Here is a 14,769-nt window from a genome sequence, read left to right as displayed (position 1 = left end):
TTGAGTAACAAGTATTTGAATACTTTTCAAAGTAAGATAATGAAATAATTTTCAAAGTATTCGAATAGGTACCTTTGATAGTATTAGAATACTTTTGAAAGTATTCGAATACATTCTAAAGTATTTGAATACTTTTCAATGTATCTGTATCTAGTTTTCGCTTGTGCTGGACGTAATAGTATTTTACATTATTAGCCCGGTAAGTGAGTTTTTACTGGCGATAGGAGAAGTTGACTAGCGAGCCGTCAGTATTCAAATGCCTGTGATTTGTGTAAAGTATTTACTATTTAGTATTCAAATACTTTTTGAAAGTATTCTGCCCAGCTCTGTATTAATGTATATCAACTAAATTTCTGGGCTTTCACAATCATAATAATTACGATCATTATTAAACAAACTTTTCACAATTTCAGTGTTTTATTTAACAATTCTTCCCATCCCTACTGTGCTTCAGGTCATAGCGTTGTTTACAACTAACGTAAGGGGGCCCTGCCTTAGATGTTTCATCACGTGCCACTTTTCAAATTTAAGCGGGATCTTTTTTAGTTTTGGAGGAAATAGTCATTCGGGAGGCCATTTTTAAACGTTGCCGGGTTGACTTTATCTCGTGTTCTTGTAGTGTGAAGTTAGCGTAGAACCAGGGTTAAGTACATACAAGCTGTAAATAAATGAAACAAACCATATAAAATTATTTATTTAAATTACTATTTACAATGTGACAAAAAACCTGATTGTTCCATCACGATTCGGCAACAATCTGTTCATTGTACTCTTTATAAAGCCTTTGCCATGGAAGCTTGGGTTTAATTATTTTTAAAATTTCCTTTAGCAAATCTTCCTTATTTAACCCCTAAAAAGGAGAAAAAAAAAACAAATGCTAAAATATCCCCCCCAAGAAATACACACCAAGATGCAATCTGAACCTTTCACCTTACTCGACTTCGAATACTTTGAATTCATGAGTTCGTCCAAAATCGACCTTAACCTGCACTCTGGACCTAGGACAAGTTGGGTTATGCGGAGCGATTTTGTGGAAGTACCCACCCTTTTCTAGGAGATGATTTACGGTGGCCATCAGCCAGTGTTTGAATTCGGCAGCGGAGCGCAGTAGTGAGCTGGCGGCTATCTGAGATTCGAGGAAGCTCAATGTAACGCCCGAAGGCAGAGTATCTGCAGCACCATGTATCGGTATACTTTTTTGTAGTGATGCTAAAGGCAGTGTGCTAGGTAAGGATTTACTTAACGAACCACCGGCTTTACTTACAGGATCTAACGGATTGGATAACAGAACCCTGAAATATAAGATTGTACTTTCGGCCCGTAAAAATTCAGTTACCATGTTTGCATATTTAAGCTGTAAGAGTAGGCTCGTCCATCTGTTAACGTGACAAGTGGTAGGTTCGCATCTGTGAGTGTGCAGCTGCTGACCGATGCTGAAAAGAATTTTATTTTTCATTTGCCTATTATATGCCAATTACATATATCTGTCATATGAGATATATAAAGCAGTCTATGACGCCCGAGGGCATAATGCAAAATATATTGATGGAGTTATGTAATGAAAAAAGATACTACTTGATTCGTATGAAGCACTAACAATAATCATTACATTTGCATATAGGAAATGCATTATTTGGAACGATGAAAAATAAAATGTTCTATGCACCTCAGGCATTAATCGATATTTAACCCTCGGACTCTGTCGCCCTCGGCATAAATATCGCCTTAATGCCCTTGATACATAAATAACTATTAAACGCTTGAGAGTGACCTTCAGGTTTTACCTTTATTTGACAGTAAGCTTCTCAGTGAAATTCTGCTTAAAATCGATTTCTCATTTTCCAAATCCCACATATGCAGCAAACCGGTTTTGGTTAAGACCAGGCAGTGGCAACATTCGCTAATGCAAATCGAGACGGCGCTATCTTCTATGAGCAACGAGGGAAACACCTTCGATCCGGATTTAACAAAGAAACAATTGACGGTCATATCATCACAGCACACTGCTACGAATTTACGATTGGCGGCCACGCATCTGATCGTAGAACCTTCAAAAGCCGGTTGGTTATCAATCGTTGATTGCATAATTCAAAATTACCGAGAAAAGTTTCCCAAATAGGTTGATTATCGTCGACATTCTTGAACATTTCAACCTTTGCAAAGGATCCCTTAGAAGTCACGTTGCAGCCGTTTGTAATCTACGCATAAACTAAATGTAGTGACCGCCGAAAGAGTAAAGTAGCATTCACAACCTTACAATTAATACGCACAATTAACAGTTCAAAATTAGCGTAAACGTTTAAGCTATGTATTTTAAAGGGCAACATTCACAATATTCAAAATTAATCGTTAGAATTTAATACTTAAAGCATCAAACTGCAAATTTTGCCGCTTAATTTGACTGAAATTAACAGAGGTACGCATGCGTGCTTTTATATGACAGTCAACATAACCATGCCTTTTTTGTTTTGATTTTGTTACGTCTACAATGAATGGGGAGAACAGAAAAGTACCTTGCCGCATTAGGATTAAGCCCGATTTTTGTGCTTGCGCTACAAGATAATATGGTGAAAGTTGTCGTATTAACCTCTCTGTTACATAGATGGCGACACTGCTTACATACTAATTTCACATATTGCGAATGATTCCTTTACGTAAAGTTGACGTAATAATTTCACTCATTAATTATAAACATTAATTGTAGGTTGTGAATGCAGCTTTAAGGTTTTACCTGCATCTTGATGCGACTGGTTTTTTTTGTTACCGTCGAACCTGACGGTAACTTCAACGGCTCTAATACACTAATAAAATGTACTATCGGTTGATCGCCCGGGACGTCTGAACACATTAATTGGTTTATTTGAACACCGGGTGGTTGTGCTTTAGGTAGGGTTGTACTTTGTACGGCCTCGACAGTTTTATTACTGAAATATCGCGGAATAATATACTGAGAAATTTGTGACATGTATTTTACCTTGCAGGAGGGACAGACTGTGATTGTACGGCAACGGGCGCACATTCTTTTCTCGTCTCCACGATAATCTTACTTTTGGACGGTGACGAACTACTAAAAGACGTCGAAATCTCATTCATTAACGACACTTCCAACGAATCCCTGAAAGAAACTTCGCATTTTACCGCACTAAGAAATAAGCATAGTTACTTGGCCAATACGGGCGCCGCAGTTAAAAACATCGGCGTAATTCGTCTTTTACCCGAAGGGAGGCGAGTTTCGATTTGTTTGTTAGGCACGACTAACGGGGGCGCGGACTTCGGCGACTCTTGCGGTGCCGGCGGCGTGACCAGTTTGGGAATTTCCTTTTGAATTGACGGCTGTATGCGTTGCTGATCGTTAATTTCTTCCATCGCCTGTAGCAGCTCCGGATTTTCAATAATTTGGCTGCCTGTGAAGCTCTGGTTCCAATTCCGTTGTAACGATTTACCGTACATTCGTTCGTATAGTGCATTCTAAAAGATGTTCCAGTCAGATTAGGCATTTGGTACATTAATTATGGTGTGTGTTTTAATTCAAAGGGTGTACTTTGCTGCAACAAGCATTCCAGGGATAGGACGCACTTTAGTGCTGTGGTATTTATGCTATTTTTTGTACTCCGGTAGTCAGTTACATCAATTTCAATATCTACACATAAAAGATAAATTGTGGATTGCAACAAAAAACTCTGTGACGGCATATGTTTATAAGCGAGTTGTGGTGGCATGGTGCATCAACTCACTCGCTATTGCCAGACGTGTCAAAAATCGCACTGCGCATGCGCAATAGGCAACTTCCATATTCGAGGAGCAATGTGATCGAAATTGTTATGGTAAGCTCTTCTAATAAAAGCTAACAGAATGGACGCAATTTTTTGTATCGTCCCACTCACCTGAAGGCGCCAATGCATCTCATTCGGGACCTACTACACGCAGGCATGTCAAACATGCGGCCCTCAGTTCTCAAACCTGCGGCCCGTCACGATGTTTGCAAATTATAAAATTGAATTGTACCGTGTGTCCTATTTTGGTTTTTAAAGATAGAGACTTGCGGTTTTCGCGAACCTGTGTCACTTTTTTGTGAAACAGAATCAATCTAGCTTCGTTTGTTTCTGAGATACCGGGTGTCTGCTCGTGTAGGCGCAGTTCCATTAAATCTGGACTGCGGTGCTAAGGGTTGCTGGTTCAAATCCGGGTTTGGGCATGGATATTTGTAAATGGGTTGGATTGGTAGAGCCGCCTGAAACCCCGCCCACTCAAAAATAAAGGCTACATAAATAAATAAAAAATAAAAACGAAAAGTTTGACTTTTTGGGACGTTGTCAGATCTTACTACCGATGTAAGATTAAAAAAAGGTAAAAACTGCCTATTTTAATATTGTTACGTAGAATTCAGTCGCATAGTAAAAAAACTTTTGGACCACCGTTTCTGAGGTTTGACCCGAAGTTGGTATTTTTTAAATGCAACACCCTATATATTTTAACGTCAATTTTTGTGTGTTCCGTTTCCTAATTACATTGATGTATCACAACCTGTATTGTTTTAATTTGAGCGATTTTACTCTTTTTAAATAGTAGGCCATGGATTCATCGAGATTTTGATTTGTTTATTGTATCCATGGTAACTAAGGCAGCCAATATTAATCAATGGTTGACGGTAGAATCATGTCATTTCAAAATTTTGAAAAATATGATAATATAATAAAAAAAATAGGATGATACATCAATGTAATCACTAAAAAGAATTCAAAAAATTGTACGTTAAAGTATACAGAGTGTTGGTGGTCGACCATTGTTTGTTAGGTACTACGTCACTACTACTACATAAAAATAACTAAAATTAGGCAGTTTTGCCTTTTAACCACCTGTACGTTAGTAAGGGAGATATTGCATCGGGGTAAAAAAAATGACCCTCCACTTTTTTTTATGGAAATACGTTTTGAGGTACCAGGAATCCGAATCAAACAAAATTTCGATGTCTGTCTGTACTCTCATTTCCGGGAACCAAGTTTGCTACCAATACTCTTAGACATAAACAATGGGCTGTATTTTTTCGTGTTATTGTTTTTTATCATGTGGCCCCCAGCTATAGGAATGTGCAAACCTTAAAATGGCCCTTGATGATAAATGAGTTTGACATGCCTGTTAACTACAGTGTCACATTCTGAAGTTCCTCTTGTGCCAGATACCATTTTTTCCTTCTTTCCCCCATTTTGGATTTTTATTCGTAAAGATCTCATAACCATAAAAAATCACATCAAAGATAAACAGGCCTCAATAGTTTGTATTCACCTTTACAACAAGAGAACTCTTATAGTAATAAATATGCCTCTGTATTGTCTTTTATACAGGGTGTAGCACCTAAGATCCCTTGGATCATAACTCCTTTACCATAAAAGATACAGAAAAAAGTCTTATAGCAAAATTGTACACAATTGCCGCCTGCATGTTTCTAAAATATTTTTCATCACTAGGGACGTGCTGTATTCCAGTGGCGTATCAAACTTGCATTTTTTGAAATGGAACACCCTATATTTTATTACTGATTTGGAATCTACTTAAAAAGTACTTATTTTTTTATGTAACATGTTATACCCCTAACTTTAACGATTTCGCTGTTATAACCTATTTTCGGCAAAATTTGACAGTGTTTCGAAATTTTTTTGGACAGAAACTACATCGTGTAGGCGGCTAAGTTTTGGACTGAGGCATAGGTTAAGAGTCCTTTTTACCTAAGCGCAACTTTTTTACATTATGGTGTATAGATGATTATAGTTGCAAGAAACAAGACGATATTCTTGCTTAGTCAATTTCTATTTTGGTCTTTAGTTAGTTCTCGTCGACACTGTGCAGCGGCGCTGCTTGTTACCTTCAAATTATTGATTTACCGTCCGCCAAGATACAGACTTTATTTACAAAAAAATATGATTTCATTTTTTGAGGTAATGTTTAGAAGTAACTTATCTAGAAAACTGTCGGTTTACTTTTTCCATAAACCGTTTTGTTCCAGAGTAAAAAAATAAAACAGATTCGGGCAATAATCGATGCAAAACATCTAATCTTTAAACAATCGGTATTCCGTTGCTATAAACTTTTTCAAAAAAATAGCCCGAACATTTTATAGATAAAGGTCTAAATTTATAAAACAGTTCTTTAAAAAAATATTTTTTTTTGAAAAACAACTTGAGTTTTTATGGCGGGCGCCCTTATGGAAATTTACATTGGGTGCAGTGGGTACAGAAGACTCTTAAGACCTCTTCTACAGTCACATAATTTTTTTTAGGCACTTTATCGAAAAAATAAAATTTTTTATTGATCTTCGCCAAATGTCAAATTTTTAAAAAATTTCAAATCGCACCCCCCTAAAATTTGTTAAAATCGGTCAAACGGTTAAGCAGGATATTGCAAAAACAATTGAACGCCCCACGCCAGCTTTGTTTTTGAAATAACAGAGTTTTTGTTTTTACGAAAACGATAGATAAACTGGTTCTCTTTAAAAATGTGAAAAAAAATTTTAGTTTATTATGCGAAATTTAAAGAAAATACAATTTTAAAATTTAAGATGGCAGTTACGCCCTCTGTTGGTCATTTTTAGAACTTGAAAATATTTCCCGCGATTCTTCATGACCGATTTACCCAATAATTTTTTAACCCCTAAGTCATATGACGAACGGTTCTCGAGATATGGCCGAGGAACAGTCTTATTGGGTCACAAGAAATGCGATTATTTGGATTGTTCACAATCTCGCCCTTCTCCACTCATACACCAACACACACCTCGGTGCTTCCTTCTGGAGTTTCGTATTCGAGATTCGGAGAGGTACATACGTGAAAATCTGGTGGGAGAGTGGAATTCTTACTAGAATCTTCGAAGAGAATCTATGCCGGTCGAGCGCTACATTTTTAAATTGCGTATTGACTTCTTAGCCGAACCTTCAGTGCAAATTTACGTATCGTGAGCGCAGAAAATTATAGATCGCATAAAAACAGCGAAACAGAGAGGTAAATCTTCTGGATTGGTCTCTCTACCCACATCCACCGTCCACAAACACTAAAGAAACGTTTTTAAAACAGGGTTTCAAATCGTCCGTGGCAAATGTAATTCAATGGTACAAACCAATATTCAAGATTTTTCGAAATCTTTAAATGAACAAAAAATGTTTGTCATTACTGAAAAGTGGCTTGCAACCGGTCGGCTCGGGTTGAGTCTTTGCGTGAATGGACATTGGGTTATTTATAGGTATAAGATTGTCTTCTCAAATTTTTTGAAAAGCAAAGTTGTACAAAAATGCTGCTGCGCCGCCTCACCTCGCGTAATTTTATGTCAGAAATCTTCGCGGGCATACGTCCTACCACCCTAAAAAAAGTGGTGAAATTTGCATTTCTGCTTTAATTTTTCTCTCTTTGAAAAGGTTTTGGGGTAGCTATGCCCTTTACGAAATAGCAAATTTTTTTTCAAAATTCCTACCACACCTCTAAATGGCTCTGTAACTTTGTAAACTTGTCAATTTGTCTAATGAGGTGCTAGAAATGTACACACCGTGCTCTCCTTTCTGTAATGTTTGAATGATCCCCTCCGCCCTTCAAGGAATGTTTGATTTTTAGGGGAGCAATTAAATATTTGTAAGTGTTTCTTAAATTAACAAACATTATACTGTACCTTTTCATCGACCAAAAGCGGATGCCCAATCTCTTGTGGTACAAAAACGACACACGCAACAGTGCCATCCCACGAACAAGCCAAAAGATTCATACCGTTACTGCTCCACGATATATCCAGAACGCTATCATCAAACAAATCTTTAATAACAACCAATGGACGCTTTAACGAGGTTAGCCACACGCTTAAGGACCGATCTCGCGAACCAATGGCACAACAGCAATACTGTTGCGTTTTTGGGCTGCTCGGCAGTAATTTTTTGAGAATATTCGAATTGAAACGGACACACGTGATTGCCTTTCGGTGACCTACGAAATCCTTGTCTTGCTTCCATCCGTCGCGTTCAATTATCTGAGCGGTGGGACCGCCTCCGTTCATAGCGTGCGCGGATACCAAATACTGACCATCCGGTGACCAAGAGAGGCGCAAAACGTGCGTAGTAGCGGAGCAGTCTACGAAACAATCGGTTACGACTTCCTGCTGGGCCCAGTCCGCTGTGCGCCACACACGCAATGAACGGTCGTCCGACTGGCTCGCCAAGTACTTGCCAATAGGATCCCATGCCACTCCCTATACACCCAAAGAAACTAACGTCAATGAAATCAATGTAAGTGGCTCACCTTAACCATTCCAGTGTGCGATTTAAGCACGGCGACTTTTTCAGGTAACTTCTGAACATTCCAGATTATTACTGTATTATCAACGCTACCCGAAGCGAGCCATCCGTCGTGCGGCGCCCAGGCTAAATCTAAAACGTCGCCGCTATGCGAATTTAAGGTGGTAACGCACTTCCACGTTTCCACATTGATTTTTCCACCGCCGCCGAACACCGATGAGCTACCCTCGCCCGTTAGTTTCCATATCATAACCAACTTGTCGTCGCCGCCCGATGCGAGCAGGTGTCCTTCGCAACTCCACCGGACCACGTTAACACAACCTAATCGAAACTTGTCTTAGTAAACCTTAAAACACAACGTATCGTACTTAAGTGGTTGTCCATTTGGCACAACATTTTGGGTATCTTCGGATCGAGTTCGTCAGCTTCATTTAGAACTGGTGCTAAGTTCCATATCACAACTCGACCTCCTTGGCCGCCTTGTCCTCCTGTAGCAAACTTGTTACCTTTCGGATGAATGTCCACAGAGAAAATCGGTTTGCTATCTAAAATGTGTTTAGGTAAAGGCATGAAATTGTTTAATTATGGCTACCTTCGTGTGTAACCCAAGTAGGTTTTAATAGTTTCATTTTTACTTTACTACTTCACAGTTTTTGCATATTTGCTCTTAAAAAATCACCGCTTTTTTTGCAATCGAACCAGGCAAAAGCATCTAACGAAAATCAAATACTTCACATAAGAACTACCAAGAGCTGCTGCGCGTGAACTACACCAAGGGCATAAGAACTACATTTTCAATAAGAACTACTTATATTGTCTTAAGTAAACAATTTTTAGTTTTATTTTTGAATGCTCGTTGGTTGCAGGTGATGAACTCAACAACCCATCATACAGGGAGATTTATTTATAAGTAGAGTGGTGGTGCTTCATTATGGAAATGTTGTCCTTAGGTACCCCTCGTATTGTACGTATGGGTATCTGTTTATATTTTTATGTATATAATAGAGCAATTTAAGTATGTATATACCGGGAAGAGGTAATAGTATTTTACATTATTAGCCAGGTAAGTGAGTTTTTACTGGCGATAGGAGAAGTTGACTGGCGAGCCGTTAGGCGAGCCTGTCATCTTCTAGAGCCAGTAAAAGCTATTACCTGGCGTATAATGTACAATATTTTATTTGTTACTCATTTGTAAACAATAGTAAACGTAAATAATTAGTTCTTAAATTGATCTCAAAGAAATGTCTAAAATATCATGTTATCCATGTAACAGAGACTTCGCATTAATTCTGGCCAATGAAATGACTAGATTACTAACTTGTAAAATTTTTACACGTCAGCTGTCAGTTTTACAAGTCAGTAGCGTTTAAAGATGACGTTTACCCGTTTGCGTTTTGTCTTGTTAATCAACGTTTACAACTGAGTAACAAATAAAATATGTTTTATATCCTCATGGAATTCTACAGGTGAGTACAGATTTCAATGACCTCATTTTTTTATATCAGCCACGTGCTAATAAACATGCCTTTTTCTTCATTTCGTTTTTAACGATCTGCCTCGTCGTCTTTTCCCTGCGCGTCTTCGTTTATATATAAAAAAGGATTTCCCTGACACAAACCGCAGCATCACAGCGTGTTTACATACGTAACTACGTAACTAGTTACTAGAACTATCAGTAGGTATTGATGCGTGATATAGGCCACACTATAACCTTGATACAAAAACGCACGGGAACTTTTTGAAGGTATTGTATGTATACTTTTTAACAAGCCCCCGTAGCATGTACGTGTACCTGCAAGATACCACATTCAACATCGGATTATGCGGCATGCGCTTGTTGACAAAGAAATCTCTCCAACATCTACACAACACCGCATCCAATTAATTTTGTGTTATAACCAAATAATAATTACTGGGACGTTGTGTAACTTAATTCAACAAATTCTATCACTCAAAAAAGTAAGTATACTGTATATATCTAATGTCTGGTTGCCCTGAGATCTTAACTCTGCATTGTTTGATACCAATTTTGGTAGATTTTTATGACATATTATTGGGTTTAGTTTAGGTATGGATGGTGATAATGACACGCTACTCATTAAAATTGAACCAAAACAAGAAGAAGAGATCCATTCCTTTCTTCAGGAACACATTTCAGTAAGCAACGAAGTTTTGGTGACAATAAAGAATGAAGTTACCATTAATACAGCATGTTCTAAATCTGATAATAAAGAAGTACAGCAACACTCTGACTTTCAACATCAGCTTTTATCCGAATGTAAAACGGGATCTAAAGAATTTAAATGTGGCACTTGTGATTATGGAACAAATGATAAACATTATTTCAAACAACATCTTTTAATACATACAGTTTTAAAGGAATTTAAATGTGGTTTTTGTAATTATGAGACAAATGATAAAAAGAACTTTAAACGACATGGTTTAACACATAAAATTTCTAAAGCTTTTAAATGTGCTAATTGTAACTATGGGACAAATTTTAAATTCCATCTTAAAACACACCTTTTGAAACATAAAGTTTCTAATGATTTCAAATGTGCTACTTGTGATTATGGAACAAATAATAAACAGACATACAAACGACATCTTTTAATACATAAAGTTGGTACGGATTTTAAATGCGCTGCTTGTGATTATGCGACAAATGTTAAACGCACCTTCAAACGACATCTTTTAATACATAAACTTTCAAAGGATTTTAAATGTACCGTTTGTGATTATGGAACAAATTATAAACGGAACATCAAACGACATGTTTTAATACATAAAATTTCAAAAGATTTTAAATGCGCTAATTGTAACTATGAGACAAATTTTAAATCCCATCTTAAAACACACCTTTTAAAACATAAAGTTTCTAATGATTTTAAATGTGCTGTTTGTGATTATGGGACAAATAATAAACACACCTACAAACAACACCTATTGAAACATAAAGTTTCTAAGGATTTTAAATGTGCTGTTTGTGATTATGGGACAAATAATAAACACACCTACAAACGACACCTATTGAAACATACAGTTTCTAAGGATTTTAAATGTGCTGTTTGTGATTATGGGACAAATAATAAATACACCTACAAACGACACCTATTGAAACATAAAGTTTCTAAGGATTTTAAATGTGCTAATTGTGATTATGGGACAAATAATAAACACACCTACAAACAACACCTATTGAAACATAAAGTTTCTAAGGATTTTAAATGTGCTGTTTGTGATTATGGGACAAATAATAAACACACCTACAAACGACACCTATTGAAACATACAGTTTCTAAGGATTTTAAATGTGCTGTTTGTGATTATGGGACAAATAATAAATACACCTACAAACGACACCTATTGAAACATAAAGTTTCTAAGGATTTTAAATGTGCTAATTGTGATTATGGGACAAATAATAAACACACCTACAAACAACACCTATTGAAACATAAAGTTTCTAAGGATTTTAAATGTGCTGTTTGTGATTATGGGACAAATAATAAACACACCTACAAACGACACGTATTGAAACATAAAGTTTCTAAGGATTTTAAATGTGCTGTTTGTGATTATGGGACAAATGATAAACACACCTACAAACAACACCTATTGAAACATAAAGTTTCTAAGGATTTTAAATGTGCTAATTGTGATTATGGGACAAATATTAAACACTGCTTTAAAAGGCATCTTTTAATCCATCAAAGTTTCGAAGAATTTTAAATGTACAAGGTAATGATGGTGATTATGGGATAAAAAATAAACTCATCTTCAAACAACATCTTTTAATATGTAGGTACATAAACTATGTAATTAATTTGCTGAGAACTCATGGTGCTGGGAGTGGTGCAGTGTCGAAAATGGAGCCCCTGAGATACTTGACCTTGTGGTAGCTCCTTTCCTTCGGGACAGGCAAGCCTTGGGCAAATGGCTTCCCAGGTGAGACCACATTTCTGCACTACTCTTGGTCATGGAAATTGTATGGTTTCAATATTATTAATAAACCCTTTCTACTGGGAAACGTCGGTTAGAGTATATACCCTTTGGTCAAGCAGGTCCTGCGCCAATACCCAAGGGTGTGTCTGGTTTTTTTTTGTCAGGGGTGCAACCAACTCTAGCCCACTTCTACAGGCACCCCACTGGGCTGGGGTAATCCTACCGTCCGGCGAGACACATTTAATACCTTTTAGTTTTGTCTAATGTATGTGTTGTAATACCTGGGGAATGCCTCGATTCCATTTTGGTTACTCATAGCGTGTACGTAGTATTTACCCCTGTTTGTGCTAAAGAGTCTTACTCTCGAGAGGGCTCAAAAGTGCTGTACTTAGATGTTAGCTGTAGGCTTTGTTCATTATAGGGCTACTCCGAATAGGTTTGACTGCAGTTTTCCTAATTCGTAAGGTAAATGGCGGTGTGGTTATGTGGTATAGAACAACTTAAGGCCTTCTGCAGGGGCGCCGCTAAAAAGCATTATGCGGATCACGCTGGTGTTCCTTACCCATAAAACGCCCCCAGTGTCTGCTGAGAACCCAGTTATTTAGGCAGTATAATCAGCAGTAATATCATTGTCTTTCTTTCGCCCATTTTTTCTCAATTTCCTTCCTTTTCCTTGTATTTTAGTTTTCTTCTTATCGTCATCAATAGCTTCTGCCTTTGTTAATTTAATTCTTCATTACTAAGATATTAAGGGTTAAGTGGTAGAGCAGATGTATCACATGTTCATGCTGTTCAAGCCCTCTTAGGCTTCTGGCTACAATATAGTTTTTTTTGCCGTTTTATATTGCTTTATGGCACTTATTATTATTATTATTACACAACGTAGGTGTCCTATATGACGATCACGATCTTAGTGCACTCGGAGTGGCCACCGAGTGACAGATTCTCGCGGGAAACTTAATCGAGAATATATAGGCAGCCATGTTAGTTTGGCGTCCCGCTAATACAGGGGTACGTTCATTAATTACAACGAGCGGTAATGTAAATGACGTCAGTGTAAGGTGATATTTACCCAAGAGTCACACCGGTGCGTTTATACTTTATGAACGATTAGGGAACAATCCTAACCTCATTTTTTTTGTCACAGGCCACTTTTCAATTGAATTTTTTTCTAAAATGGAAAATGAAATGTTGGTTGCAACAGCCTTTACTTTAAGTGCCCAAGTGATGTTGGATATACCCATAAGTTTATCAGATGAAGATAGTAACATAAGCACTGAAGAAGAGGAAGTAATCATATCAGCAAGTAAAAAGCGTAAATTACATACACCTCAACGTATTAGAAATTATATGGAGCACATTGTTGGAGGGTACACAGCTCAACAGTTTCAGCAACATTTTAGAATATCTATTGATGCGTATGAGCACATTCTAAGTGCACTTGGACCGCAATTGCAAAAAACGGACCCAATTGGAAGATCTCCCATAAATATTGAGAAACAAATATTGGCTGTTATATGGCTGTTGGCTACACCGGATTCATATAGGTGCACACAACATTCCTTGTAATGTCTAGTGTTAATTGCTGTTTAATTTCAGATCTGTGGGTGATCGTTTTGATTTGGCAAAGTCATCGCTGTCAGTTTGTTTCCTGCGAATTATTAAATTACTTAATCAGTTAGCACCCAGAATTATAAAATGGCCCGAAAGGCAACAATTGGCAGTAATTAAGCGACGATTTTCTGTTCTGGCTGGTTTAAATAATGTTATTGGTGCTGTTGATGGTGCATATATACAAATTAAAGCCCCAAAAGAAGATTCAGAGTCATACATAACTAGGAAGTGTAATTATGCATTTACACTACAAGCAATAGCCATCCCTTCTCTACAATTGACTGATGTCTTCATTGAATATCCCGGATCTGTGAGTGATCACAGGATATTCAGAAATTCAGACATTTACAGAGCCATAATAAATAATGTAGAGCAATATTTTCCCGAAAACGAATTTATAATTGGTGATAAAGCTTATCCAATTTTAAATTGGTGTATTCCACCATATATCAATAGAGGAAACTTAACTGCTGCTCAAGTACATTTTAATACTATACATGCCCAAACACGACAAGTAATTGAAAGAACATTTGCATTTTTAGTTGGAAGATTTAGACGCCTTAAATTTCTCGACATGAATCGGCATGATTTGATTCCGTCCACTGTTTTAGCTGCATGTGTTTTGCATAATATTTGCCTAAATTTTAATGATTTATTAATAGAAGACTATGTTGGTGATGGACTTGCTGATGTGGTTAATAATGGAAATGATGATGATGCAGCACACCAATTAGGAAGAGGGCAACAACATCGAGACCATATTTGTCGTGAAGTATTTAGAAATCAAAATAGAATTAACGAATAACCTATTTATTGTTATAGTTTATTTGTCAACATTGTTTTGCTTGTCTTTGTCATTTTTATTGATTGATTTTATAAGTTCATCCATTTTAGTGCTAAATATATTAACAGCTTTTGTTCTAATATTTAGCAGTTCTTGATG

At 37.0% G+C, this 14,769-nt stretch overlaps 2 protein-coding genes across 3 annotated transcripts; one reads left to right on the top strand and one right to left on the bottom strand.

Annotated features, from left to right (window-relative positions):
• Positions 1-678: 678 nt before the first annotated feature.
• Positions 679-9,005, bottom strand: LOC116174371 (protein HIRA homolog). Of its 2 annotated transcripts, none has more exons than XM_031492284.1 (13): positions 8,860-9,005; positions 8,636-8,812; positions 8,272-8,588; positions 7,652-8,221; positions 3,164-3,468; positions 2,975-3,115; positions 2,732-2,924; positions 2,099-2,198; positions 1,785-2,048; positions 1,337-1,433; positions 1,045-1,292; positions 907-998; positions 679-850 (listed from the first exon to the last, which is right to left on the bottom strand). In XM_031492284.1, exons 1-13 carry the CDS (start codon positions 8,894-8,896, stop codon positions 740-742), a joined length of 2,652 nt encoding a protein of 883 aa, XP_031348144.1. In that variant the 5' UTR covers positions 8,897-9,005; the 3' UTR covers positions 679-739. The 2 variants fall into 2 exon arrangements, 1 of the variants encoding a protein (XP_031348144.1); XR_004146097.1 differs by lacking the exon at positions 679-850 and having other exon boundaries at positions 1,045-1,209; positions 1,265-1,292.
• Positions 9,006-12,791: 3,786 nt separating this feature from the next.
• On the top strand, positions 12,792-14,752 carry LOC116173959 (protein ALP1-like). Its single transcript, XM_031491703.1, has 3 exons — positions 12,792-13,299; positions 13,360-13,759; positions 13,812-14,752. Exons 2-3 carry the CDS (start codon positions 13,389-13,391, stop codon positions 14,629-14,631), a joined length of 1,191 nt encoding a protein of 396 aa, XP_031347563.1. The 5' UTR covers positions 12,792-13,299; positions 13,360-13,388; the 3' UTR covers positions 14,632-14,752.
• Positions 14,753-14,769: the final 17 nt, after the last annotated feature.

The sequence above is a fragment of the Photinus pyralis genome, unplaced genomic scaffold (genome assembly GCF_008802855.1).
Source record: "Photinus pyralis isolate 1611_PpyrPB1 unplaced genomic scaffold, Ppyr1.3 Ppyr1.4_LG6, whole genome shotgun sequence".
Classification (NCBI taxonomy): domain Eukaryota; kingdom Metazoa; phylum Arthropoda; class Insecta; order Coleoptera; family Lampyridae; genus Photinus; species Photinus pyralis.
The sequence above is the reverse complement of the archived record's forward strand: the minus strand, read 5'-3'. Positions and strand labels throughout refer to the sequence as shown.